Below are 26621 nucleotides of genomic sequence, written 5' to 3'. Positions count from 1 at the left end.
ATAGTGATCCTCTAGGGAGTGATTAGACAAAGCGTCGTCATTTTGATCAAAAGCGGAAGTAGTGTATTTATTTGATAGCCTTTACTGGACGCGAGTTCGTACAATAACCTGCACTATAGCCCGGCATATTTCCTTTTCTGTACAGTAAACTGCGGTTCCGATGTCCACACTAGTCCGCACTCGATCGAGTCTAATCACTTTAACCTGTCTAACCAAGCCAAACTCTTTTCTGGCACTCTTTCTATCTCTCTTACTCGCTCGCTCTTTCTCTGTCTATTTCCGGTTTTGAGCAAAATGACCGCCAACCAATAGAAAACGATACCCGCGTTGTCCAATCACTCCCTTGAGGATCACTACGCATAGGTGGGAAACCCTGACTTGGGCTTAAGCTCTCGCGTGCTAGGGCGGACCGCCCAAATAGTAACGGCTATAACCAGCTTCGTCAAGCATAAAACTCTGCCCAGCGAAAACCATTGCCTCAGGCCAATCTGGGAGCTATGGCGAGGGCTGCATGGCACTGGGAGAACAATGTCTTGAACGATGTCTCTGGGGAAAAACCTCAAAGTATTTAGCATGATCCACGCATACAGGGAGCGTCCCAGATGCGCACAGTAATAAACGGACACAGCAGGTTGAGTGAAACGAATACAGTAACAAACGGACAAAGTGCAAAACTGACACAGCAACAAACAGACACAGTACGAAACGGACACACCATGGTGGCAATTGGACACAGTAACAAACGGATACAGTAACAAACGGACTTAACACATGGGTTTGCGATTTTCCAGGGCACTCCTTCCGATGAAGCGGATACGGGAGGTGGCCGAAGCCCCCCCCCCCCCCCCCTCAACCCCTCTGCGCGCGTGTGTATGTGTAGCCACAGCGAAGAAGTGTCCACGTTTTGTACTGTACCACATGGGTTTGCGACTTTTTACGCGTAGCGAGGTCCACCCACACTCTCCCCCCCTGTTTATATTCGACTACATTTAATAAACAGAAAATAAACGAAATATAAAGAGCTTGTTAATGCTAAGGGAAAATAATAACATAAACAGTTCAATATCGAGCTAATACTAATTTTCACAATATAATATAATTTATTAAATCAAAAATATATTATTACAAAGGCTATTAAAAACTGTGTTAAAATTGTTAAACAAATTTTGAAACGTTTCGACTATACATAGTCCTCTTCAGTCGTACCAAATTACCAATATTTATGAAATTTACCATCAGTAAAATAACGCAAATGAAAATATAATTAATCATTTAGAAAATGATGCCGATTAAATATCCATAAAAACAATGCATATCGTCTATAAAAATGTGTCATAATAATTAAAGCGTGAACAAATAAATAATACAATCAAAAGCAGTCCAAAATTATGGTAAAAAATATTGTCGAGAAATGTAAAAGATCAAAACCGATGGAAAACGTGTAACTTATGAACAATATAAATTGATATGCGTATTGTAAAAAAACTATAAACTACATATATTAATTTCAGACAATATTAACACAAGCAAAAAAGCCAACAGTTTCTACAAAGCGTTAAAAACGACTGTAATGTTCGGTCAGAAGCAGAAATCAGATTTCTAATTTGCACGACTAAAGAGGACTATGTATAGTCGAAACGTTTCAAAATTTGTATAACAATTTTAACATAGTTGTTTTTAATAGCGTTTATAATGATATATTTTTGATTTAATAAATTGTATTATATTGTGAAAATTGGTATTAGCTCGACATATTGACTTGTTTACCTGGGAGCGGTGCACTTGCACGGTTCAAATGAACACGGAGCATTTGGACACGGTGCTTTTGAACACAATATCTTTTGCACGGTTCAAATGGCCACGGTGCATTTGCACACTGTGCATTTGGACACAAAAGAAATTTTATTAAAAATGTACACCAGTTATATGCACACGTAAAATTTGACCACCGGATATTTGCACACGAAAAAATGCCCACCGTTCACTTGGACACGTAAAAGTTGCACATCATTCATTTGCACACCGCTCACTTGCACACCATTCACTTGCACACCATTTACTTGTCCACTACTCATTTGCACACCAAGAAATGCGATCATTTGCACACGGAAAGATGCGTACCGATCATTTGCACACGGAAAGATACGCATTGATTATTTGCACACGGAAAGATGCGCACTGATTATTTGCACACGAAAAGATGCACACTGATTATTTGCACACGAAAAGATGCGCACTGATCATTTGCACACCAAAAGATGCACACCGATCATTTGCACACCGTTCATTTGGACACGGTGCTTTTGGACACCGTTTATTTGCACACCGCTCAGTTGCACACCATTCAATTGCACAACGTTCAATCAAATGCATATTAAATATTTATACATTATGGCTGCGTTTGCAAAGTGTACATGAATTAGCGACTTGGATGTGGGAGGGGAGCCGAAAGCCTCCCTTGCACCCCCTCTTCACGCGCGCGCGCGCGCGTGTGTGTGTGTGTAAAGCATTCACTGCACCACATGGGTTTGCGATTTAAATGGTGTGCAATTGAACGGTGTGCAACTGAGCGGTGTGCAAATAAACGGTGTCCAAAAGCACCGTGTCCAAATGAACGGTGTGCATATGATCGGTGTGTATCTTTCCGTGTGCAAATAATCAGTGTGCATCTTTCCGTGTGCAAATGATCAGTGCGCATCTTTCCGTGTGCAAATGATCAGTGCGCATCTTTCCGTGTGCAAATGATCAGTGCGCATTTTTCCGTATGCAAATGATTGGTGTGCATCTTTCCGTGTGCAAATAATCGGTGCGCATTTTTTGACGTGCAAATGAGTGGTGGGCAAGTGAACGGTGTGCAAGTAAATGGTGTGCAAGTGAGCGGTGTGCAAATGAATGGTGTGCAACTTTTACGTGTCCAAGTAAACGGTGGTTATTTTTTCGTGTGCAAATATCCGGTGGTCAAATTTTACGTGTGCATATAACTGGTGTACATTTTTAATTAAATATCTTTTGTGTCCAAATGCACAGTGTGCAAATGCACCGTGGTCATTTTGAACCGTGCGCAAGATATCGTGTCCAAAAGCACCGTGTTCAAATGCACTGTGTCCATTTGAACCGTGTCCAAGTGAGTGCCACCCGTTTATTTTATTACATTTAATAAATACTACATGCTTATAAAATTATGCATTTTATTTCCGTCTGATTGACACTGTGTCCGTTTGTTACTGTGTCTTATTGCCACCACAGTGTCCCTTTTGTGACAGACTGTGTCCGTTTATTATTGTGTCCGTTTCACTTAGCCTGCTGTGTCCGTTTATTACTGTGCGCATTTGGGGCTCACTCCGCGTGTGACTCTGTGTAGGCGAATCACCTCTTTCCCAGCTACTCGTGAAAGGTTCCATGGAAGTTTCCATTGAAGGCTATAAAAAGTCTAAAACTCACAGAAGATACTCCGATAGAGGCTTCATCTGAGGACTCCAGAGGGGTAGTAGGGGCGGGATCGAGCGCTGAACGGCCCTTTAGAGACATGGGAGGCATCGAAACTGCAAAGGACGGATCGGTGAAGGGGCCGGGTCTTTTCAAGAGGAAACGCTGTGGAATTAAAAAGAAGAAGAGGGGTAGAAAGGAAGTAGAAAGGAGAAACTCACGAGTGGCCTTCACTTGGACACAGTACAATTGGACACAGTGCAGCTGGACACGTTGCAAATGGACACAAAATAATATACACCGTACATTTTTACATCGTAACTTTTTAGAGACACTCTTGGAACTCATGCAGAGACCCTTGAGAGTGACTGTGGAATGCTGCAAAACCGGTTTATCGGTGAACCTACTGAAGACTGATTCATAGTATTTACTCACAGGTACAAGGTAAGGCCGATAGAAGAGCCGGTCCTTGGAGGGACAAGACTAGTCCCAGCCGGGTTGATTAAATATCTAGAAGTGTTTCTGGATAAGAAACTAACATGGAGGGAACATCTTGAGGACTACTATAAAAGCATGTGTTCTTATCTCTGGAGGTGCAGAAAGATATATTCAGTTAGACGTGGGGTCTGAAACCAAAAGTAGTATATTGAATCAACACAGCGATACTTAGACCTAGGCTGCTATACACGTCTATCGTGTGGTGGCCGAGAGTGCTAAAGAAAACCGCCAAGGTAATACTAGAGCATGTTAGGACTCTATTTTTAAGAGGGGCTCTGGGAGTCATGCGGACCACGCCGGCAATGGGAGTGCTGCTTGGTCGCTGCTGCGGCATATCACCTGAGGTGTGAATCGGGGTGGAAGGTAGAAGCCTTGCATACGAAACTTCCCGGAAATATACTGTCAGATTCCATTTTTGCAATGGGACAAGACAGACCAATGATTTGTGCCTTCGAGAGGATGTACAAAATAAGCTTTGCCGGAAAGAGTGGCACGGATCCAAAAAGCCCATCCCCGGGATTGGGACGTCTGGTTTACAAATGGCTCCAAATTGGTTCCAGAGCCGGTTTTTACTGCCAATGCGATAGGACAAGGACAATCGTTTCGTTTCGAGAATATGCTACGGTTTTTCAAGCGGAAGTGGTAGCAATCATAAAATGTGTCCAGAATCTATTAAAATCCAATAGGATAAGAAGGCGCATCAAAATATGTTTGGACAGACAAGCAATGTTTAAGACACTGGAGAGTCCAAGAGTCAACTTGCGACTGATCTGGGACTGTAAGTGCGTATTGGACCAGCTGGCGAAGAACAACGACATTGACCTAGTGTAGGTCCCCAAGCATTCGAGGATCAAGAGCAACAAAACGGCTGATTTGCTTGCCAAGGAGGTGACAGGAATAAAGTTGCTGGGACCGGAGCTGGCTCTATTAGAGTCTCCTTCTCTTTAGGCAAGAGGAGGATCAGAAGCTGGCTCCGAAACCAGCTAAGGTGCTGAAGAAGGAAACAGAAGTCAAATGCAGAACGGCCAAAGCCCTGTTGAAAGAATGTCTCGATGAGAATCTTGCTATTATATGCAAATTCTAAAAAATTATATGAAAAATTTTAAGAAAATATCGAGGAAACTAAGCTTAAAGAAAATAGAAATTTGCTCTACAGATAGATTGAATTTTCTGCCTTACTATTGACATATTAGTAGTATTTTGTTATGTGAGCATACAGGATGCCACAAAAAAATCTATTAAAAAATAAATTGTGTAGGTAGGTTAATTTGAAAAGAAAAATCATGTAGTATTTTATAAAATTTGTAATAGTTATTAAGTAATTAATTAAAATGTCTGAGCAAATAAACGGCTACGGCGAGCGTTAGTCTGGAAGGAAGTAGTGTCAGCAAATGATGAAAGTCTAATCGAGCATCGGCGTAATAATAGAGAAAACAAAGTACGTGAATCTATTGTTGCGGCTTTCAATACTATTACGCCGGACATAGTGCACCGCGTGCAACCTATAATATTGTACGAAACTCTGTGTTCGAGAAGCAGTTCGAGAGACACTTCGAACAATTTTTGCATTAAACAATAAGAGTAGATTAGATTTTCCGAGGAAATCACTATCCGGCTTACCCTTTGTCGCTCGCCCCTTACCGCTTGCTGCGCGCTCGTCAGCTCGTCGCTTACCGTGCCTTTCTTGCCGCGTGTGGCGCGTGCTCTTCGTCGCTCGTTAACACTATCTCTTTCGGTAGACTAAAGGTTTAAACACAATGCCAGGCAGCAGGCAATAAGAACAGGAAATAAAGAAAGAAAAAAAGAGAGAAGAAGATCCTTTCTCTCTTTCTCTCTTTCATTATTTCTATTCCTATTACCTGTTTCCTGGCATCGTGCTTAGGCCCTAACACTCGCCGTCGCGCTTATTTGCTCAGATATTTAAATTACTTAATAACTGTTACAAATTTTACAAAATTTTATAGTATATGATTTCTCTTCTCGATTTGACTTAAGGGGATGCTAGCCTCTCAAACTTGATCGAGGTCGATAATGTAGAGTCATTCGTGTACATCATTAGTGAGATTTCGTATATATTTCTTTTATAGATTTAGAAATTCTTTTCTAGAATTAAAGTATATATATTAATATTAATCTGTGAATTAAACTAGTGCTCTGTTTCTATCCTCGGACCGCCTCGGACCGATTCTTCACTCACACATATATACGAAATTTTCTCTGAGGCTTTTTTCTTACACCAAAGCTTCTAGCTCATTTCTGCAAGCATTTTATTATTTTTTCATGTAATAAAATTAGTGCGTACTAGTTATTTGTACGTACAGAGTCTTTAAAACTTATGTGTTACAGATGAAAGGTACGAAGCGACTGCACAAAAATATAATTTTCTAACTTTTTTTGTTTTTTACGTAATATTATAGGTAGGCACTATTTGTTATTGTCTATACTTTAATTCTGGAGAAGGATTTTTAATTCTATGAAATCAGTAAAAAAATAGGCCTAATTAAAAATAATAACGTTCAATCGGTAAAACAGACGACTCCAGCATCCCCTTAATCTACTCGCACCTTTTGTTTTTCCAATTTTTTGTAACACCTTGTGTAGCCAATAAAATAGTGAATAATTTACAGATTATTGTAAGTTACAATTATCATTTATATCTTTATCGACTATTTGCTCTTTATTTGGTTGATTATTAATTTCTTATTCTTCCTATTTTTATATAATCTGTAAGTTATTTTTTATTTTATTGGCTATACAAGGTGTCACAAAAAACTAAAGAAACGAAAGATGTAAATTGAGATCTCATAGATATATTGTGGGAATATTGTGTAGTATTGAAATTGTTCTTACGACTTGCTGCTTTTTTAACATTGCTTCTTGAGATGAATCCGTATTCAGGCGGTGTACCAGGCTGTAAAGTGTTATCGATCTTTTCAGAAGTTGTATGCTGCTGATATTTTTGCATCTTTTTATTTGTATCTTCTCTGCAAATTTGCGACATTGTCGGAGGACCGGTGTCAAACTCCATTGGGGATGCAATGTGTGTCGATCTAACCGGTGCACTTAAAGATCTTGGACTTCTTTCTTTAGGTGGTTGAACTCTTCGGTAATATGGTTCTTCTGTGTCACTATCTGCTGGAGCCCATTTTGATCGAATTCTACTTGAATCGCTTTCATAATCTGATTCCCGAAATTGTCCTTGCACAAATTTTTTTGGTTTAGGCACATAGCAATTAGTCCTTTGCTGTTTCTGGGCAGATGTAGCATTGATGTCACCAAACTTAATAACGCGGCTTGTTTGTTTAACAGTAACAATCCTTCTTGCATTTTCCGTTGATTCGTCCATTTTCACTGTTTTTTTCATCTCTGTGCCCATTGCGTTGGTAAATGGCATGCTTGTATGTGCTTTGTAAAATTGTTGTGGCGATTGAGGTGGTGCATAAGCGATTTCTGGCGGAGAACCAGGTAAGAGAACAGTTTTTGGTTTTGTTGGTGTTATTGTATGTTGCTTATGAGGCGAGCTTGGCTCCATCGGTTTTCCTACATTAAAAATTTATTTATGTGATCTTCAAATCCTTTCTGACAACTCGAGAAAAAAAATATTTAAAAAAATAGAATAATAACGATCAGTTTTACGTCGAGTAGATCTTATTAAAGTACGAATCAAAATTTGATGAGTTTCAAATAATTTCAATCAAATTTTTCTATCTTGATATGTTTTAAATGTTACTCTCACAAATATCTCAAATTTTTCTTTCATCTTACAATAATGAAACCGTATATAACAAGATTAAAATTAAAAAATATTTAAAAATATCAAATTCTCCCGTTCGCCATCTGATCTGATAGATCAGATATTTCTAAATGTCTGCTACAAATATTGTTACTTAGAAGACCATAAATTTAATACCAAATCTGTTATGGCTAATGTTGTTGGCAAATTATTAACAAAAACAGTAATAAAATCTATCTTAATGTGACAACAGGTTATTGTCAGAGATTGCGCAAAGCTTATTGACATAATTTCTGGATAGATTAACAGTAGAAATCGAGTAGAATTTGTACAACAAAATTTGATAGCAGATTATTGCCGGAAATCGAGCAAGATTTGTCACTAAATACAATAATTGTAAAACTGCTACAAATTGTAAATGATGTTTTTCTCGCATGTAAAACTTGTCAGATTTTCTATAATTAAAGTTTAGAAATTCGCATGTGTCAGTATCATTTTATTGTAAAAAAATTAATAAACTGCTACATAATATTTTCAAGGATTTTTAAAGAACAATTAACAAACCGTTGATTTTAACTCAAGCGAGAAACCTAAATTTCTACTGGTTTTCTATTGATTTTGATCTACTAAATACGATTCTACTATTAATTTTTATAAAAACGATAATTAAAGTAAATAGATAGTAGAAAGAGGAAAGTGAAGTTTACAAAAGAAATTTGTAGAGCGCGAGGAAGTATATATATATGATTAACAGGAATGATGTCCCTTGCCAAACGTCACACAACTATCGGTGTTGTCGGAATACTGCAGCCTTAACAAGGAAAGAAAGTGAAGTTTGACAAGGGACACCATTCCTGCCAATATCTGTACAACGTGGATTGTGTACATCGTATATTGGATGTGTATGTGAGTGTGAGGCTTGGGTCTAGGACGTTTCACCTAGTGACAGTTCGTTTAAGAAGTTTTGCTTAAGTCTATTTTGCAAGAAGGACATTTCGCCAGTGTGATGTTTTGCCAGGAAAACAAGTAAAAGACCATTTTTTTACTTGGAGGAAAGTTGGGGGTGGTTTATCCTTTGGCACGAAAATAATATCGAGGGATGAGTTATCTACAGAATCATTATAACTTGGCGAAACGTCTACCTGGCAAAATAGTCCTAAGCAAAACATTTTTAAGCGAACTGTCACTACCCAAGTAGCAAACTGACGTCAAATATAGTCTTAAAGACTGTTTTAATGACGTTTTGCAACGTCAATAAGGCGTCATTAAAACAATATTTGATGTCACCTTGCTACTTGGGTAGGTAAAACATCCTAAACTCGAGTCTCACACTCGCATGCTCATTCAAGACACAATGTACAGAAAGCATCAATAATGCCTTCCTATATAAAATAAGCCACATTCGGGGCCAGTAATAACTAAGCGCATCACATTAAACTATTCATGCATCATGACTGTTGCTCCAAAAGGATAACAACAAGAATATAACCAACAGTCATGATGCACAAATAGCTTGACGTGATGCGCTTAGTCATTACTGGCCCCGAGTGTGACTTATTTCATATAGGAAGGCATTATTGACGTCTTCTGTAGATGATCCACATTGTATGTACAGATATCGGCACAAATGATGCCCCTTGCCAAACTTTCCTTGCTAAGTAAGGATGCAAAATTCCGACTACGCCGAAAGCTGTGTGAAGTTCGGCAAGGGATACCATTCCTGTCGATCAGTACATCCTTGCGCCATCGACATAAAGCATGGACTGCGCAATGCGAATCGAAAATGAGTCTAACTGTGGAAGAAAGACAGCATGAATTGTCGGTCAATTCTGTCTTTTCCTAGTCATGAAAAAACAAAGACAGAGCTAATTGGCGGCCGGCCATTGCTCTCACTCTTTTTTTAAAATTTAGTTGCGCATATGAATAATATAGGGATGGCGCAGTCCATGCTTTAAGTTGATGCTCGTGCTCTACAAATTTTTCTTGCAAACTTTATCTTTTTCTCCTTGTTATTCACCTCCCTTCAATAAATTACCGTTTTTATAAAAGGTCCTATTGCGGCTGCCCTTATGACAAGGAAAAAATATCATCCATTAGTCTAAAAAAACATAACGTTCTTTTTACTTCGCCCAAAAATTAATAGCAGAATCGTATTCAGGTCAAAATTTACAGAAAAAAGGTAAAAATTCAAATTTTCCGCTTGAGATAAAATCAACGGTTCTTTTAACATTGTTCATACAGGGGGTCTGAAACTTTTTGACTCGACACTTGCATAGAGATAGAACGGACTAAACCAAATAAAAAAATACTTAACTATTTTGCAAATTTTATAATTAATAAGTTATTAATTTATAAAGATATTTGAATTTGCTCGGCCTAGCGCAAAATGCAAACGCGCAACAAGATATCCGGTAAAAAATATTTATATAAAAAAATATAAATAATATATAAGAATATATAAATATATATAAATAGGATTGAGAAATTTTGCGTTACTTGTAACACCATTATTTTTACAATTACTTTTTTTTAATAATGGACTGGTTATGACATTATTTTTCTTTTTCTGTAACTGTAACAGTAACGTAAATTACATTTTTTTTAGCAACGGTAACGAATTTAATAATTACTTTCATTATTACTTTTATATTTTGAATTTTATTTTACAACTATCGTAATTATTATAATTCAATCTTCATTAACTATTAACCTAAATATGATAAAATTATTACAAAATTTGTGGCTTAGAGAACACTTCTAAAATTAAGCAAGTACGTGATATATATTTGTAAAAAATTTGGATCAGGTATGAAGTCACAAAATACATCCGTTTGAGTTTTTTTTGAGAAGAAGAAAAATAAGTATGAGATATATTTAATGTGTGTTGTGACGTGACAACTGCGGGCTATCGTCCGTGACAAGGGCCGCAACGATTCTAACGCATTTTCATTGCGCGAGTCCTGTGTCTTTCCGCTCGGGAGTAAACGCAGAAGCGTGGCGCATTTTGTTTTGTCCACGTGTCGTCCCGTGTGCCGTGTATTGTTCCGTGTCTCGTTTAATTTGCGTTGTTTCAAATCTTATTCTGAGAGTGCAGCGGAGATAGATGACCGAAAGCTATCTAAATTGTATTATTCTGACGCCTTGTCCCACCGGAAGACGTCCGGAAGAGAAATGGAACGGCGAAGGAGAACGAGCTACCACTGAGAGATAGCCGGAACTCCCTTGAGACCGCGGGCACGCAGGTCATGCCGCCCTTTACTTTGCTTTAAATTTACTGCCCGTTGAAAAAATGTCGATGTTGTTGCGAAATTATAATTGCAAGCTCCGAGGAGACGCTTTCCAATAACACCAAGACAGAACGGCATCCGAGCGGACTCCATGAAAATCCCGGTAAAAACCGCAGAGGCTGAAGGGGTATTTCCCGTTGAACTATGGACTGTGAAAAGGACGGCTTGCCGGAGGCCACGGTGGCTCCCGCGAGATCGACGATCAATCTTCACTCTGGCTGTGAAAGTCGTTGTAAGTGCCTGATTCCGAGTTGCCGAGAGCTACCTTTGTAAGAGAATGCAGGAGCCGACATCCTGAATCCCGAGAAGACAAGCCGGGGACAATATTGGTGAGACAAGCGTCACAAAGTTATTGTAAAGTCTCCGATTTCGCGATCGGGCCAGTCCCGGAACGACCGCGAGTTTGGTATTGCCTTTCTTTCGCTTAATTTTAGCCACGCTTAATTTAAAGCCACGAAAATCTCAAGGTTCTAGTAATTCCGCCGCCTCGCCCAATCACGCCTGCACATATAAATCCGGTTCGTTCTCTTTGTTCGCGTTTATGTTGCGGGCGAGTCTGTATTGCAATCGAGTCACTCTTGTTGTTCTGTGTCGCCAAATCTAGAATACTTCCGTTTGTAATTTCATCCAAATAATTGTTCACGGCTAATAGCCGCGTTTCTTGCAAGCGAGAATTAAGTATTGCGAACGTTCCTCACAAATAAGCTGATCGTTTACGGGAGAGCACAAATTCATAACGTGTTGCGCGTATCCTAAAGCACTGTACGTCTCAGCTGTCCTTGACAACCGTTCTCACACTGGGAGTTCGACGACGATTGACTTGCGTTTAGAAAGGCTTAAAACTAGCTGAAGAATTTCCGCGTATGTACATTGTGTCGCGCCTAAGATGATTGTTCCCTATCCGAATAGAATTTAAATCCAGCAAGTATTGACTCGTCGTGCACGGATTATAATCGTCGCTCGATCATGCACTTGAAGCCACAAAACGACTGTAATTACACAAGTTTGCAAATATAATTGTTACTCTTTTTTATTGTTTAAATAATTGTGTAATTCAATAGTTCTCTCGCCTTCCCGATTACATCAGCCTGTACCGAATTTCCCTCTCTACCAAGTTTAGGGCTGAGTGATCGGCTATCAAAGAAATCGACGCCCCTGTCGCTCATAATTTTTCGCCTTTTGTTTTGCCGTTCAGGAGATAATTCCCGCTCATTACGCGAGAGAGTGGTACGCTCTATCGTACCTGGCGTCCAATTCTTTTCATTCAGCAAAATTCGCGAAGTCACGATCGCCCCGTTATCTGGGTACGCAGGGCTGCGACAAGGACGGCGGCAAAGTTGCTTGCGAGCACGATTACAGTAATGTGAGCAACTGAGTGCGAAGATTTATTTAGTGAAAAGAGTTAAAGAGAAGAATAAAGAGACTGTTTCTGTATGATTAATTATATTATATATAAAATTTTATTTTACAATGCTACTCGACAAAACAATTAAACGGGCTTAACTGCTTATTACATTTTCTTATTATTATGCTAAAAAAACTAAAATAATTTAATTTTTCATTAACCTTTTAGTCTCATTTTTTGTCAAAATTCGAAACAATGAGGATGCAATGAGATATTAATACTGTTTTTTTTATTTTATATATTTTATATTTTTTAATTTTTTGTATTTTATTAAAAAATTATTAAATTATGGGGGAGTTTTTCTTATATTTTGATCTTCTTTTACTTATTTTTATATTCTGATTAATTGAAAAATCTACTTTTTATGTTGTACTCTCCAAATTGGTTAATTTTTACATACATTATCTAAATTTTTATAAATCTACTATATTCTTGCTTAATTTTCAAGATATTCTCTAAGCTTTACTATAATTTAATTTAATAGAATAATTAAATAATTTTATTGTATTCAGGAGATTAAAATCTACATAAAACAATATATTTCTCTTATTTATACATTTGGGGACCAAGATCGATTCTCCTTTTTTTTCTCCTTTAAGCAAAACTTTTTATTTACATTTTGAGCGTTTCAAAATTTTGTTCCTTTAAATTTTGCTTTTGTTAATATTTAAAAAAATATTTTACAATTTTTTTTATTTAATCTTGCTTTAGCATTAAAAGAGTAACGAAAGAATCTAACCGTTACTTTTTAAGTAACAGTAATTAGTTTTTTCGAGACTCACAATCAGTAACGAGTAACGGTAACTCAATAATAAATAAAAGTATAATTTTTAAAAAGTAGCTTTCCTATCCCTCTATATAATTATATACGAAATATGTTCATGTATATTTATACTAATTTCTTTTTTAAATTTCTGTTAATGTTAAAAAAATATTTATCATACTAAAAAGACAAAAACTAATTAAAAAAATATTTTTTGCATTGTTTCTCTCACAAAAAGTTAAGTATGAAAAAATAAAAATATTGCCTATGTACAATCATATATATGTATATTCTTAGAATTATAAATATATATGATTATGCGACATCGCGTCCGGATGGATACTGTGTAGTGATAACTATGTGCGTACTTTGTAATCAGTACCTCAAGTGCGAGTTACCTTTATATGTAACTTGCACTTGAGGTGCTGACTATGAATCCGTTGTCAATTTTTTGAAAATGGCGGATGCAATATGGCGAACACAATATTTAAAATTCAACCAATTGCCATAAAACTTAGTATCTAAGGGTTGTTTGAAATGCTGATTACGAATCCATTATCAGAATTCCAAAATTCGAAATGATGAATCCAATATGGCGAGCTTAAAATTGTTGTGAGTGCATCACACTCACATACAACATGTTGCAAGTGATAGAAGGTGTCAAATGACGCCTCGCGCGCGGATATCGCCCGGCCTACATACCGGGCGTCGCACCAGGAAATGCACTCGGTTGCTCAAGCAATAACACCCAAAATCATCTGATTTTGGGGTGGAATCTGCGTAGCCAGCACTTGCTGGCTAAGCAAGTACACTGTCCAAAGGCCAGTAACCGCGGAAGTACCTTCCCCGGTCATACGCCCAAAAACAGTGTATATAAACACCGAGGTACAGACAATGAGCGGGCTTACTTGCGTGCCATAGCGACGAACGTATGTCGCTCGTCCATTTATACTTGTCACGGGTTATAGTATACGTGTTATAACGAATCAATGTAATCAAGAGAGAAAATATATTATATCTACATTGTTACTCAACCAACGGCTACAATCTCTTACTAGACCTGATCCGAGGAGTACCGACAGACGATCCCAAATACCTGTGACCTAATAAGGGCTACAACAAAATTAAAAATTTCACTAATTTCCGTAAAACTTAGTATCTAGGAGTTTTGTCATATTGAATCCGCCATTTTGAATTTTGAAAATCTGACAACAAATTCGTAATCAGCGCTCAGAAAAATCCTTGGATACTAAGTTTCACAGAATTTGAGTTAAGTTTTAATTTTACATCCGTCATTTTGGATACGCCATTTTAAATCTTAGAAATCTGACATTAAATTTGTAATCAACAACCCAAAAAAATTCTGGAGAGTTTTATCGAAATTGGTGAGCAAGAATAATTTGTGGCTCAAAGGATTAAAAAATTCTCTCCGTCCGAAAGAATCGTTTTCCTTAAAGCTTCCAGACTGTCGAATGTAGGTCAGTCCTAAAAAATAACTCCATAGTTAAGAGAGACGACTTCAGCTACCTAAATCAGGACCAGACAAGTATGGCTTTTTACGTTTTAAGAAGTGCTATCTCAGACTTCTTGAGTCCGGATATGCAACACTCCCTAAGCCCGGAAGTTCACCTAGCAATCGCCAAGGTTAATAAAGAGATTTAGGACTTTAACAGATTTTTTTTATCGCTTTACTCTGTCTAGGAGAGCTCAAATTAAATTGGAGTTTAATTTCTTGGCTAAAACTACTGCAGATACCAACCCAGCGGATAATTTTTTGTTTGAATCTTTGTTTGGAGAAGAAATTAAACAGGCTTTCTCAATAGAAAAATCATCTAGACAGATTGTGAAGTCAACTTTGTCACAAAAAATTCAACAGCCGATTATACAACCAACCCAGATAGCCCACTCCACTTCGGGAAACTCCCGCGCCTCTGCCCTTAGAATGAGATCGAAGATAACTAGGAAGTCAAGGGTTTTGAACAGCAGACACTGGTCGCCAGATTATTCCAGGTCACGATTGAGGAGAATGATTCACAGGTATATATTGCGGCATATTCATATTCTTCCTAAATGGAGAAAAATTACTTCAAATCAAATAATCCTGCATGCCATCAGCGGTTATCTTTAGATTTCACCCATCCAGATATCTGAGTCCTCAGTTCATCTATCTAATTCAGAAGAGCAAATCTGTCTCCGCAAAATTATCAGGCTCTGCAACGAATGAGTCCCAAATGCGCACAATAATAAACGGACACAGCAGGCTGAGTGAAACGGACACAGACCAAATGCGCACAGACCAAATGTGCACGGACCAAATGAGCACGGACCAAATGCGTACAGTCGCAAATCCATGTGGTGCAGAGAATGCTTTGCACGCACGCACGCACGCACGCACACACGGGGGGTGCAAGGGGGACTTCGCCTCCCCTCCCGCACCCCGTCGGTAGAAGTGCCCGAAAAATCGCAACCCATGTGGTAAGTCTGTTGGTTACTGTGTCCGTTTGGTCTGTGCGCATTTGGTCCGTGCGCATTTAATCCGTGCGCATTTGGTCTGTGCGCATTTGGTCTGTGTCCGTTTCACTCAGCTAGCTGTGTCCGTTTATTACTGTGCCCATCTGGGACGCTCCCTCTGCAACATTGGAGTTATTGAAAGAGTTGCCGATTACAAAGATGAATTATTTCCCTCTTTTTTTGTCATCAAAAAATCATCGGGTGGCTGGAGGTTTATTTTAAACTTAAAATGTCTCAATGAATTTATTATGGCTCCACATTTTAAGTTAAAGGATTGGAAAACAATTATACGTCTTCTATCACCCCATGACTTTCTAGCTACCATTGATTTATAGGATGCATACTTTCTGGTGGCTGTTGCCCATGAAAACAGAAAATTTCTACGTTTTGTTTTCAGAACTAGCTGTTTCAATTCAGGGTTCTTCTCTTTGGTCTTGTGTCATTTCCGTACATTTTCACCAAGATTCTGAATCCGGTGGTGTCTACTCTCAAAAACAGAAGCTTTCTTTTGGTCGTCTATCTGGACGATTTTTTTCTCATCGTATTTTCCTATCAGGTATGTCTCAGAAATGTCTCAGCAACATCATCTCTTTTATTGTCCATGGGATTATCAATGAACATAAAAGTGCATTTATCTCAACGAAATCTATTCGTTTTCTGGGTTTTATCTTTAGGAACGTCCGAAATGGCCAATTCAGAAATGACTACTGTTGTGCCCCTTATTAAAGAGAGACACAGTATTTAGGGATCGCTGCCGTAACTCCTTGGGTCAGATTCCATGAGAGATAAAACCGTTTGTAGAATAACACTATATATATATTCTTCCTCTTACAATTAGTTAAAAATGAGTTACACTAATTCATTACTGAATAACCCGTGACAAATATGTAATGTCGAGCGACATACGTTCGTCGCTGTACGCTATTCGATTGAACCCACTCGTTATCTTTACATCGGTGTTTATATACACCGATTTTTGGCAAATAACCTGGGAAGGTACTTCCGCGATCATTGGCCTTCGGTCAATGTGTTGCTTAGCCAGCAATTGTTAGCTACGCAGATTCCACCCCAAAATTAGAAGATTTTGGGTGTCGTTTATTAAGCAACCGGGTGCCTTGCCCGGTACGACGCCCGGTATGTAGGTCGGACGATGTTGCACGCGTGAGGTGTCACTTGACTCCTTTGTCGCTTGCGACATTCTTTGTGTGAATACATCACACTCACAACACCACGTCCGAAATGGCCACGTATGTTTTACTTAAGTATGCGCAGCGGTCATATCCTCATGCTTCTTGGCCACAAGCGCATATTCTGTCTAGCACAAGCCATGCAAAAAATGCGCGCTAACCCATGTACATTGCAAACAATGTAAAGTTCACATATGTTTGTAGATTTTTAATACAACGTACATGGGTTAGCGACTTGATCGATGGGTGGGTGCGGGAGGAGGGCCGAAAGCCCCCCTTGTTTTTCTGAAAAATTGTTCACTACTGCATTAACAGAAATTTACTTCCAGTTTATAGATAAATCTGAGCTTGAAAGATCTATCCATCCGGACGAGACGTGGCATAATTGAGAAACTGAACGAACTTACCTGAAGCGAAGTTCGATTACAATTATGCTCTCGTCCGGATGGATGTTTTCTCTCTCCCCTCTTCTCTAAAATCAGATTTGTCAGCTTTAAAATAATGAAGCATGAAAGCTGGCGCGTACCGCGCGAGCGCGATCGATGAAGAGATGCAAGTGCAACCAATAAAGATAAAGCGTGCGCGCTTTTTACTCTCATTAAAGTATCTGTCTGAACAGCGCGACGGAACGCACTACACAGTATCCATCCGGGACGAGACAGCATAATTGTAAACAAATTTCACTTCAGATAAAGTTTTCTCAATTTTTTAATTTCTTAATTATACATTGGTAATTTTTTCTTATTTCTTTACACTTAATTTTTTCTAAGAAAAACAATGCAAAAATTATTCTTTTAATTAGTTTTTATCTTTTTAGTATAACTATTATTTCTATAACACATAACAAAAATATTATAAAAGAAAGAAACTAATATAAACATATATGGACGTATTTTATATATAACTTTATATGAAGAATATGTGTTATATATGTTCATATATATTTTATATAAACAAAAATTTTACCGAGTAGAAACCGCTCAGCAAGATATATGTACATTTATTGTCGTCTAGACAAGTGGGAAGTGCGTAAACATTGCCGCTTGTAAACAATTCCCCTCGTGCGACAATGTCACATATTAATAAATATAAAAATTTATTAATATTTATATGTATATATATTATATATATACATATATACATATATATATTAATAATTTTTTGAATTAATGTGTAATATAACTCACACATTACCTTAATTAAAAGAAATAACGTAGTATTAAATATTTCATTTTAATAAGTAATACCTGAATCAGTGCTACTAAATTTCGTAGCGCTAATACTATGACATAATGATGGTTTAATATCATAGTCACTCTCGTAGTCGCTCTCGCGGAAATCAGCCTTCACTATTTTCGAAGGATCCGGAGAAGTTGACGGAATTTTTTCTACTGATTCCAATTTTCTATATAATTGATTCATGGAATACTCCTGCAAACATCATTCTGTGAGAATTTTCGATATAATTTATACATAACAAAAAAAAGAATAATAAATAGCATACCCAAATTTATTAATACAATTCAATAGTTATTCACACAACACAAGTAACTATTTGTCAACTTAAAGTTGTCTTTTTTAACTCGACTTAAAGTCGACTTTTTGAAGTTGATTTTTGAAGTTTAATTTTCGACTTTTTGTATGATAATTTTTTATTAATTTTAATTGTAGACTATAAGTCGTCTTTCGGCATAGCAAATAATCACATAATATTGTCTAAAAGTGGACTTTTAGTCAACTTAAAATCGACTTCTAAATTGACTTACTGGCAGAATGTATCAACTGTAGTCAAGACATTTGCCAGATATTAGTTAACTATAAATCGTTATTTAGTCTAACTTTGAAATGTTTTGCTAACTGACAGTCGACTTAGTGTTGTGTAAGTAAATACTGAAATCCACAAAATACTTCACATTATTTATTAATCAATTTTTTAGGCAAGCATGAAACAAATAGCATTTAAAGTGGCACGGACACACATCAAATCTCGAACCTTTATGTTCTTCTCGAATTGCTGTTGAACGGCTTTAGGAGTCGCTTGTGCACAAATACGTGGCGAGATTGGGGAAGACTCTTCTTTTCGCAAATAATCACTTTCATAACTATGACTTTCGAAGGACTTCATTTTATTCTCACTGCACGTAGTATGGCTTTCTGTTTGAATTGTTGACAAAGCATCGCATTTTCCAAAAGATTTTTGTGTCATAGATGAAACCTTCTGCTGGAATGGCTCATCAGTATCTGCCATATAACCGCTTTCTTGTTGAAAAACTTTTGCTTTAAACTTTGGAGATTCCGGTTTTTTTACAGAAAGAGATTTTGTAGAACCTTTCGTACTTGATTGTACATAAATTGGTGGCGAACCGGGTTTCAAAGAAATAGGACTTTGCTGTTGTTTAAATTCTTTTTCATGCCGTTTAAATGTTATTCTTTTTGCCGTTTTTTCAGAAGATTCTATAGTAACTAGTGATTTAGATGGTCCTGTAAATTGTGCAGGAGTTTCGAATTTTGAAGGCGGAAGTGGTTCGGGTTCAGTGGATCTTGGTCGCGGGTGCTTTGAAATAGGTGCTTTGACTCGTCGAAAATACGGTTCTTCGCTATCACTTTCATAAGGTCTCCATTTTGCTCTCGGTCGGCTATCAAAATCAGACTCATAATCACTTTCATGAGTAAAAGAACTTTTAATGAACTTTGATGGAACTGGTACCGAAAATTTAATAGGTTTTTTAGCTGGAACAGGCGGCGGTATAATATGTACGTTTCTTGGTTGAAGAACGGGTGGTTCTATTTTTTTTTTCTTTGTAGTATGTTCCAGTACAGTTTCCTCTTTTACAACAGGTGGTGAAATATATCCAATTTCTGGAGGGGATCCTGGCTTAATAACAACTGAGTTAACTCTTTTTTCCATAAGATAGTCTGGTGTTGCAAGCGATTTAGTTGGCTCAATCTTTTTTATCAAACTAGGTGTTTTTAATTCTTTATCTTCTGTCCAACATTTCGAATTAAAATCTTTAAATTTCTGTGTCGTTTCAGCTTTCTCTATATTGCATTCAGTAGTGTATTTCTTGAACAAAGCCTTCTCTTGCACAGTATTTACAGTATGATCAACTTTAATCGTCTCGGCGTTATAGATTATTGAACCTAATTTTGATGTAGGAGATGCTTCCACTGTCTTTTCAGTGAATTTTTCTTTGCTACTGTATGAGTGTTTTTCCACTTTGGCGGACGATTCCGTACTAATTCTCTTTGTTTCGCCTTGCGGCGTTTCCTCAATTTTTTCCTGATATTCTCTTGAAAAGCTTTTATATTCATCAGAAGGAACATTCCATTCATATTTCTGATTAGATTTGATTTGCGGTGGCCACGATTTTCTATTTGAATCTGCATATTTTTTTGCCCATGATTTTTCTATTGCTAAAGTATCCGCAGATGGTTTTGGTGATGTAGATTTCAAAATCTTTTGATGATCAGAAGCAGCCGAATGACATTTGTCTTCTGAAAAGTCTATAGATACATGAGATTTGGTTTCCACATCTGATGATGATGACCACGGTCTAATAGGAGACATACTTCTCAAAACAGATGTTGAAGTGTATTCTGATGGTTCCATTTTCACTTCTTTAAAATATTCATTTTTGTTTTTCTCATATGCATCTTTCTTTACACTTGTCTCTTCGAATGTCTTCGCGCATATTTCGTTTTTTTCGTATACAAATGGCGGTAATGTTAAATCAAAAACAGGTTCCGCTGCTTTGGTGGATTCTGCTACTGTTGGAGTAAACATAGGAAAGATCTTCACCCCTCCAACTGGAGCATCTATTGGAGATAGAGTTTTATCAAAAGATTCCTGAAGCTGTTTTGCTTTGATGAATACATCAAGCCGTTTTATTTTTTCTTCTGGTTTTGGCATATAGCATATCTCGGGAGGTGGTTCCGGCACAAGATCTAAACTTTTTATAGTTGATTCAGAACTTTTGGTCTGAATTTGTAGTTGCAAATCAGAAGCTATTTTTTCTTCTACAGTTTCTTTTAGTTTTGGTTGTAGTTTAGAACTCTCATATGGAAATTCAAATAGTTTATTTTCTACTCCCCGAGATGATAATCCTTGTTCTAATTTCGTAAAAACACTCTGGGCGGCCTTTTTTGTTGTTTGAAACTCAGACGGTCTTACTTCCAATTTCTTTGCTTCTTGGTATGTACTTGCTCGCTCGTAATCCTTTGTTAATTTTTCAACTTTTTTTTCTTGAACTTGTCCATCTTCTGTTAGTTTAATCATTTCCTTTGACTCTTTTGGCATTATTTCACGTTCCTTGGTAATAGATTCGAAAAAGCTCAATGCATCTTTCTTTGCAATTGTAGAAGTCTCTATGTTTTCATTGTTAATCACTGATGTTTTCTCTATTTCTATTGGTTTCGTAATATCTGTTCTATCACTATCGACCATCTTTGTTACCATCGTTTGCTCGGTTTGAAGTTTGGATTCCACAATGGATGGCGTTTTATGTTCCAATTTTATATGATATTTCTGTTCTGACTTCGTTTCGGATTCATGGGATTCAATTAAAGATGAAATTGTTTCTGATTTACTAGCCTTTATTTCCGATCTGTCTTTCTTTTGCATACCGTCAATTGCAGTTGATGTCATAACAGGTTTAAGTAATCCGATTAACTCGGTTGCTGCCGCTGGTATTTGTTCACTCTTTAAAATACTTGATGATATATCTTCTTTCTTCCCCTCCGACTAAGTGTAAGTATAAAGTTTTACAAATATTTAAAAACAGTAAATACACTATTGATTAAGAATATTAAGTGTATTTTATTTGTTTTATATATTATTATTATTTATTATTATTATAAAAATATTATGAAGCTTATAAAGAAAATAAGTTACCTGGACGACATTTTTATCTTGAACGTTTTCGTAAATAACAGTCTTATGTATTTCGAACATATCAGGCTTTGGTTCAAAAATCGCAATATCAGCGATACTCTGCGCTTCGCCACCGGCATTTATCGCTCGTACCATGTATTTACCAGCATCTTTCTCTTCAGCTATATTAAATTAATAAATTAATAATTTTACAAATATTAATAAGTGTAAAATAAGAGAGTAATAGGTAAAGATTTATTTAGCCTCAGATAAATTCATTTATGATATATGAGAATATGTGAACAAAAATGTACCTTTGTCAATGAGCAACGTATAACAATTTCCTTGTTGAATAATTCTCAATTGTGGTTGTTTATTGATCAGTACATCGTTTTTATACCAACTGACTGTAGGCTCAGGAATACCAGTAATTTCTACCTCCATAATAATCCGATCTCCTTTTTTCACTACTTGAGCTTTAAGACGCTTACCGAAGACCGGGGGAAATATTGTTTCTAAAATTATATTATACATAAGCAGTAAATTTTTACACATTATACAAAGGAGGATGTTAAAAATAAGTAGATTTTTGCCCCAAAGGTGTAAGTAAAAAGAAGAGTATTTTTTAAATAGATTTTGATTTCCTAAATACGAAAAAAATATTGAGAAGATTGTAGGCGTTGGGAAACACCGTGAAAATTTAATAAAAATGTAGTAAATTGTCATAAAACACCTTTTTTTACCTTTCTTCCCTTCAATCTCTAAAAAAACCCATACAGATAGATTTTTAATGGCTTAATACATTATCTAAATTTTTACAATTTACCACATTCTTGTTAAATTTTCATAGTGTTTTCCAATGTTCACAAATTTCTCAATATTTTTTTCGTATTTAGAAAGTCAAAATCTATAAAAGCACTTGCTTTTATTTACACCTTTGGGGGCAAAAATCGGCCCATTTTTAACATCTTTTATTTCAATTCTATATGCAATCAGTCAAAATTTAAAACATTGCGCAAATATCCGGCAAATATAAATTATGTGCGGTTGATATTCGCATAAAATAAAACACAATTTATTAACAATTTAAAAACATTCAATATCCAATATATTAATTGAACGTTTTGGTTTTTCCTTTAAGTCATCTTCAGTATAAGTTGTTCAGATACAAATATATGAACCCGTCGGGCGACGACCTTTCCGAAGACGCCTGGCGGATACGCGGAGTCCGCTCCGGTGGAAGGGGTTACCCTCCTGAAAGGGGTAGCTGGTCGCCACAGCGGACAAGGTGTTGGAGGGTTGCAGCCCTTCAACCATCGGTGGGATCACCCGGGTGGCGCCACTCGCCGCGATGCCGAGGATGTCGGAGGCCCGTGACCCCTGAAAACTCATTGAGGCTGAGCTTGCTCCAATCTATGGGCGAGTAACGGGCAGAAGTCCAGCGCTGTGGATGGATATTCTATTAGCCAGAGACATATGCCGACCCCCGAGGGAACTCGAAGCCCCGCCCGCTTAGGAGGGCACGCCCGGTTGGCGGAGCCGTGGCGGGGAGAAGGAAAAACCAAAATGAAGGCGACTAAAAACAAAAGATGGAGAAAGGTGGCGCGAAACACAGACTTGCTGACTTCCAAGGTAGAGGAGATAGGTAACGAGGGAGGTGACAACGAGGCCGGTAAGAGTGGCCGAGCTGAAACCGAGACGAAGAGAAAGGCAAGGGGAGGAAAGGTATTACCGGCCCCCTCCATAGTCTCCACGGCAGCCGAGATCTCTGCTTGACAGCGACCTAGAGATTTCCGAGTCACTAGATATTCCCAGAACTGGTAGAGGTAGGCTCTTAACCACAGGGCTGTACGTGGCACCGGCCGCTGCAATAGAAAAACTCGTGGTAGCCAGACGTAAGGAGAGTTGGACAAGGAGTTGAACATCTTAGATCTCCTCCGCAGCTCGTTCCTCTGGGGGCCACTGTGCCTTCAGCAAAAGTAGAGTTGCGCATGCTGCTGCGTGACACATCTTTTCCTTTATTTGTTTGGCGATCGTACTCTTGAGCCCCCTTGATACCGTAGTGCACTTAAGAATCGCCTCTACGCTTGCCGCTATGGTCGACGCCAAGTCATTTGATGGGGTTGGCATATACATTACACTTCGGCATATTTTTTTGTCTTATTCGATGACTGCCTTCTGAGTTTTTCACTTAACTCAATTATTGGATGAACGGTAAAGCAACCCAGGCGAAGAATCGGCGGCGGCAATGCGGCTGCCACTGCAACTGTTCCGTCTAAGACAACACCTAACAAACGGAAAAAGAAAAGACGCCCTAACACTTCGGCAATAAAAATTACATACCTGGAGGGAGAATATGTTGAGGCAATAAAAACAGCAAGGGAGAAAAAAGATAAACCTTGACGTTATCGGCATTACAGAGCTGAGGCCGAGGAAAACGCAGATGGGCGCGCTCATACTAGAGATACCACGCAAAGACAGGTACGAGAAGGCTAACCTTCCGGCGACCAAGTTGAAGGACGTGTTTGAGGGCCAGGAAGTTAGGATTGCACAGCCAACCAAGACAATCGGAGTTAGGGTCAAGGACCTCCTGAACTTGGTTACGAAACAGGAGGTCCGTGAGATTATTGCCAAAACCGGGGATGTAATCAATCGGAGGTGAAGACGGAAAGGCCAAAACGATCTTCCAAAAGCTTGTATACTATGTGAGTCCGATGACCAATTGCTGCTGCCAATGCCGTTATGGCCGAAAAGGAAGTATAAAACTAGGTTGGACGATGGTGAGGATGGACCTCCTTGAGGGTCTCCTCCCTCTTGGGGGTCTTACAGGTCTCTCCCCACCTTCTCCAGTGCTACAGGTGCCTCCAAAAAGAGCACGTGAGGCAGAGATGCCTGGTCGACGCCGATCAAAGCTGGGTCTGCTACTGATGCAACCGGAAGAGTCATGTGCTCAGTCTGCCACGAGGCGGGCGGTTGATTTCCTTTTGGACACGTTACGTAACGATTGGACATGCACATTGCACGATTATACGTATATATAGACATATATCATTTATATATGTATCATTTTGGTTGAATTTGAGGAAAAGTATTATCTTGAATTTATTTGATGCATAAATAAATGTGATTTTTTCTAACCATAAAGGTATATATCACTGAGTGGCACCTGTTTGTCCACGTTAATATTGACCACGTGTCAATATTGGACACGTCAATATGGCCACCACAATATTGGCCACGCGTCATTGTTGGCCACGTCATTATTGCCAACGCGTCAATATTGCCCACGTCAATATTAATCAATTTTTTTTTTGTTTAGCGTGAAAAGTCGCAAACCCATGTAGTGCAGAGAAATGCTTTGCACACACACAAACACGCACACACGGAGAGTGCAAGGGTGGCCTTCGGCCCCCTCCCGCACCCACCCCGTCCAAGTCGCAAAACCATGTACAGTAGTGACGTGGCCAATAGTGACGCGCGGGCAATAGTGACGCGCGGGCAATAATGACGCGTGGGCAATATTGACGCGTGGTCAATATTGACGTGGTTAATATTGACACGTGGCCAATAATGACGTGATCAATAATGACGCGTGGACAATATTGACGCGTGGGCAATATTGACGTGACCAATATTGACGCGTGGCCATTATTGACGTGTGCAATATTGATGCGTGGCCAATATTGACATGGCCAATCCATCCCGTGGTTAATCGGGATCGTGGTCAATATTGACGTGGCCAATATTGACGTGGTCAATATTTACGTGACCAATACTGACGTGGCCAATCGGGACTGTGGCCAATGTTGACGTGGGCAAACCGGACGCTCCCATGTCACTTACGTTGAATTTGATCAAAAGTACTATCTAGGATTTGTGATTTTTTTCTTTAAAGAAAAACTTTTGACCCTTTTTTTTACCTTTTTTAAAAAGGTAATTTTGTTTGGATAATGTATATATAAAGTGATTGAGATTTACGATGACCGCCATATATATAATACATATATTACAACATATATTAAATATGTCATACTAGAGAAGTTATAGAGTTTTCTTACAAAAAACAATGATGGTGCCTCATCTGGATTCCATAAAAAAAAATTCAAAAAGAATTTGACAATTTTTTTGACTCGTATTTTTTGAGAAAAAATTTCCGTAATTTTTTTTCTCAACAATTGAGACCCATAACATATTTTTTATTAAAATCGGTTTAGTTGTTTTTGAGAAAAAATTTTTTTTCGATTTTTCTTTTTTCACCCATAACTCCCATAAAGTTATTTTTCAGATATAATACTCAAAGAAATTTGATTTTATATCAATGCCAACTTTTCGTAAAAACCTTAATCAAATCCGTGCGTGAGCAGCACACACATGCTTATCCTGCTACGCTCTTTGAACTAAATCGGAGCAAGAGCATTTTTGGAAGTTTCGTCAGAACTTGACTCGGTTCAGCCATTACTGAAATTTGATGCTCGTACGTAAATCGTCGTATCACGTAAAGATACATGGCGCGGTCTCGCGTTGCGCGTTTACTTGGCGCAAAACACTATCGTCTCTTCATATATGCAAGTGTATCCTAAGCGAGTTACAAATAGAATTATGGCCGATTTTGACTGAAAAATTTATGCATTCTATCCGTATATCAGCTCGTATAAATTGATATAGCTTTACTAAAAGAGCGTTTGTGTGTTCTCAAGATCAGCAATATTGCATATACCCCGATAACCATTTCTGCTGTAACAAATGTTGATAACAGATTCTGTTGCCAAAAAGGCGACAAATGAGAAACATATTTTGTCATTACAAACACTGTTAGCAGATATTCAGCAAATATTTAGCAACGTCTGTTATCAGAATACATGACAAAATAATAGTGAAATGCGAGCAGATTTATTGAAAGTATTGATGACAGATTGACGACAAACACCAAAGTGCATACAA

The 26621-nt window shown here is 37.9% G+C and overlaps 1 protein-coding gene across 9 annotated transcripts in view; it reads right to left on the bottom strand.

Moving 5' to 3' along the window:
* Positions 1-26621, bottom strand: part of LOC105840013 (muscle M-line assembly protein unc-89) — a 165645-nt gene that overhangs the window by 39435 nt on the left and 99589 nt on the right. For 6 of the 9 annotated variants that reach the window (XM_028192292.2, XM_012686715.2, XM_012686718.3 and 3 more), the window contains 5 exons: positions 21995-22195; positions 21702-21862; positions 18804-21551; positions 18058-18241; positions 6775-7464 (listed from right to left, as the gene is read on the bottom strand). In XM_028192292.2, the coding sequence (XP_028048093.1) occupies positions 6775-7464; positions 18058-18241; positions 18804-21551; positions 21702-21862; positions 21995-22195 (3984 nt within the window). Of the gene's footprint in view, positions 1-3876; positions 4053-6774; positions 7465-18057; positions 18242-18803; positions 21552-21701; positions 21863-21994; positions 22196-26621 lie in introns of those variants that run through there. The other 3 variants (XM_036288736.1, XM_012686719.2, XM_012686720.2) reach the window with 3 other exon arrangements.

The sequence above is a fragment of the Monomorium pharaonis genome, chromosome 6 (assembly GCF_013373865.1).
Source record: "Monomorium pharaonis isolate MP-MQ-018 chromosome 6, ASM1337386v2, whole genome shotgun sequence".
NCBI classification, from domain to species: domain Eukaryota; kingdom Metazoa; phylum Arthropoda; class Insecta; order Hymenoptera; family Formicidae; genus Monomorium; species Monomorium pharaonis.
This window is presented reverse-complemented; position numbering and strand designations above follow the sequence as displayed.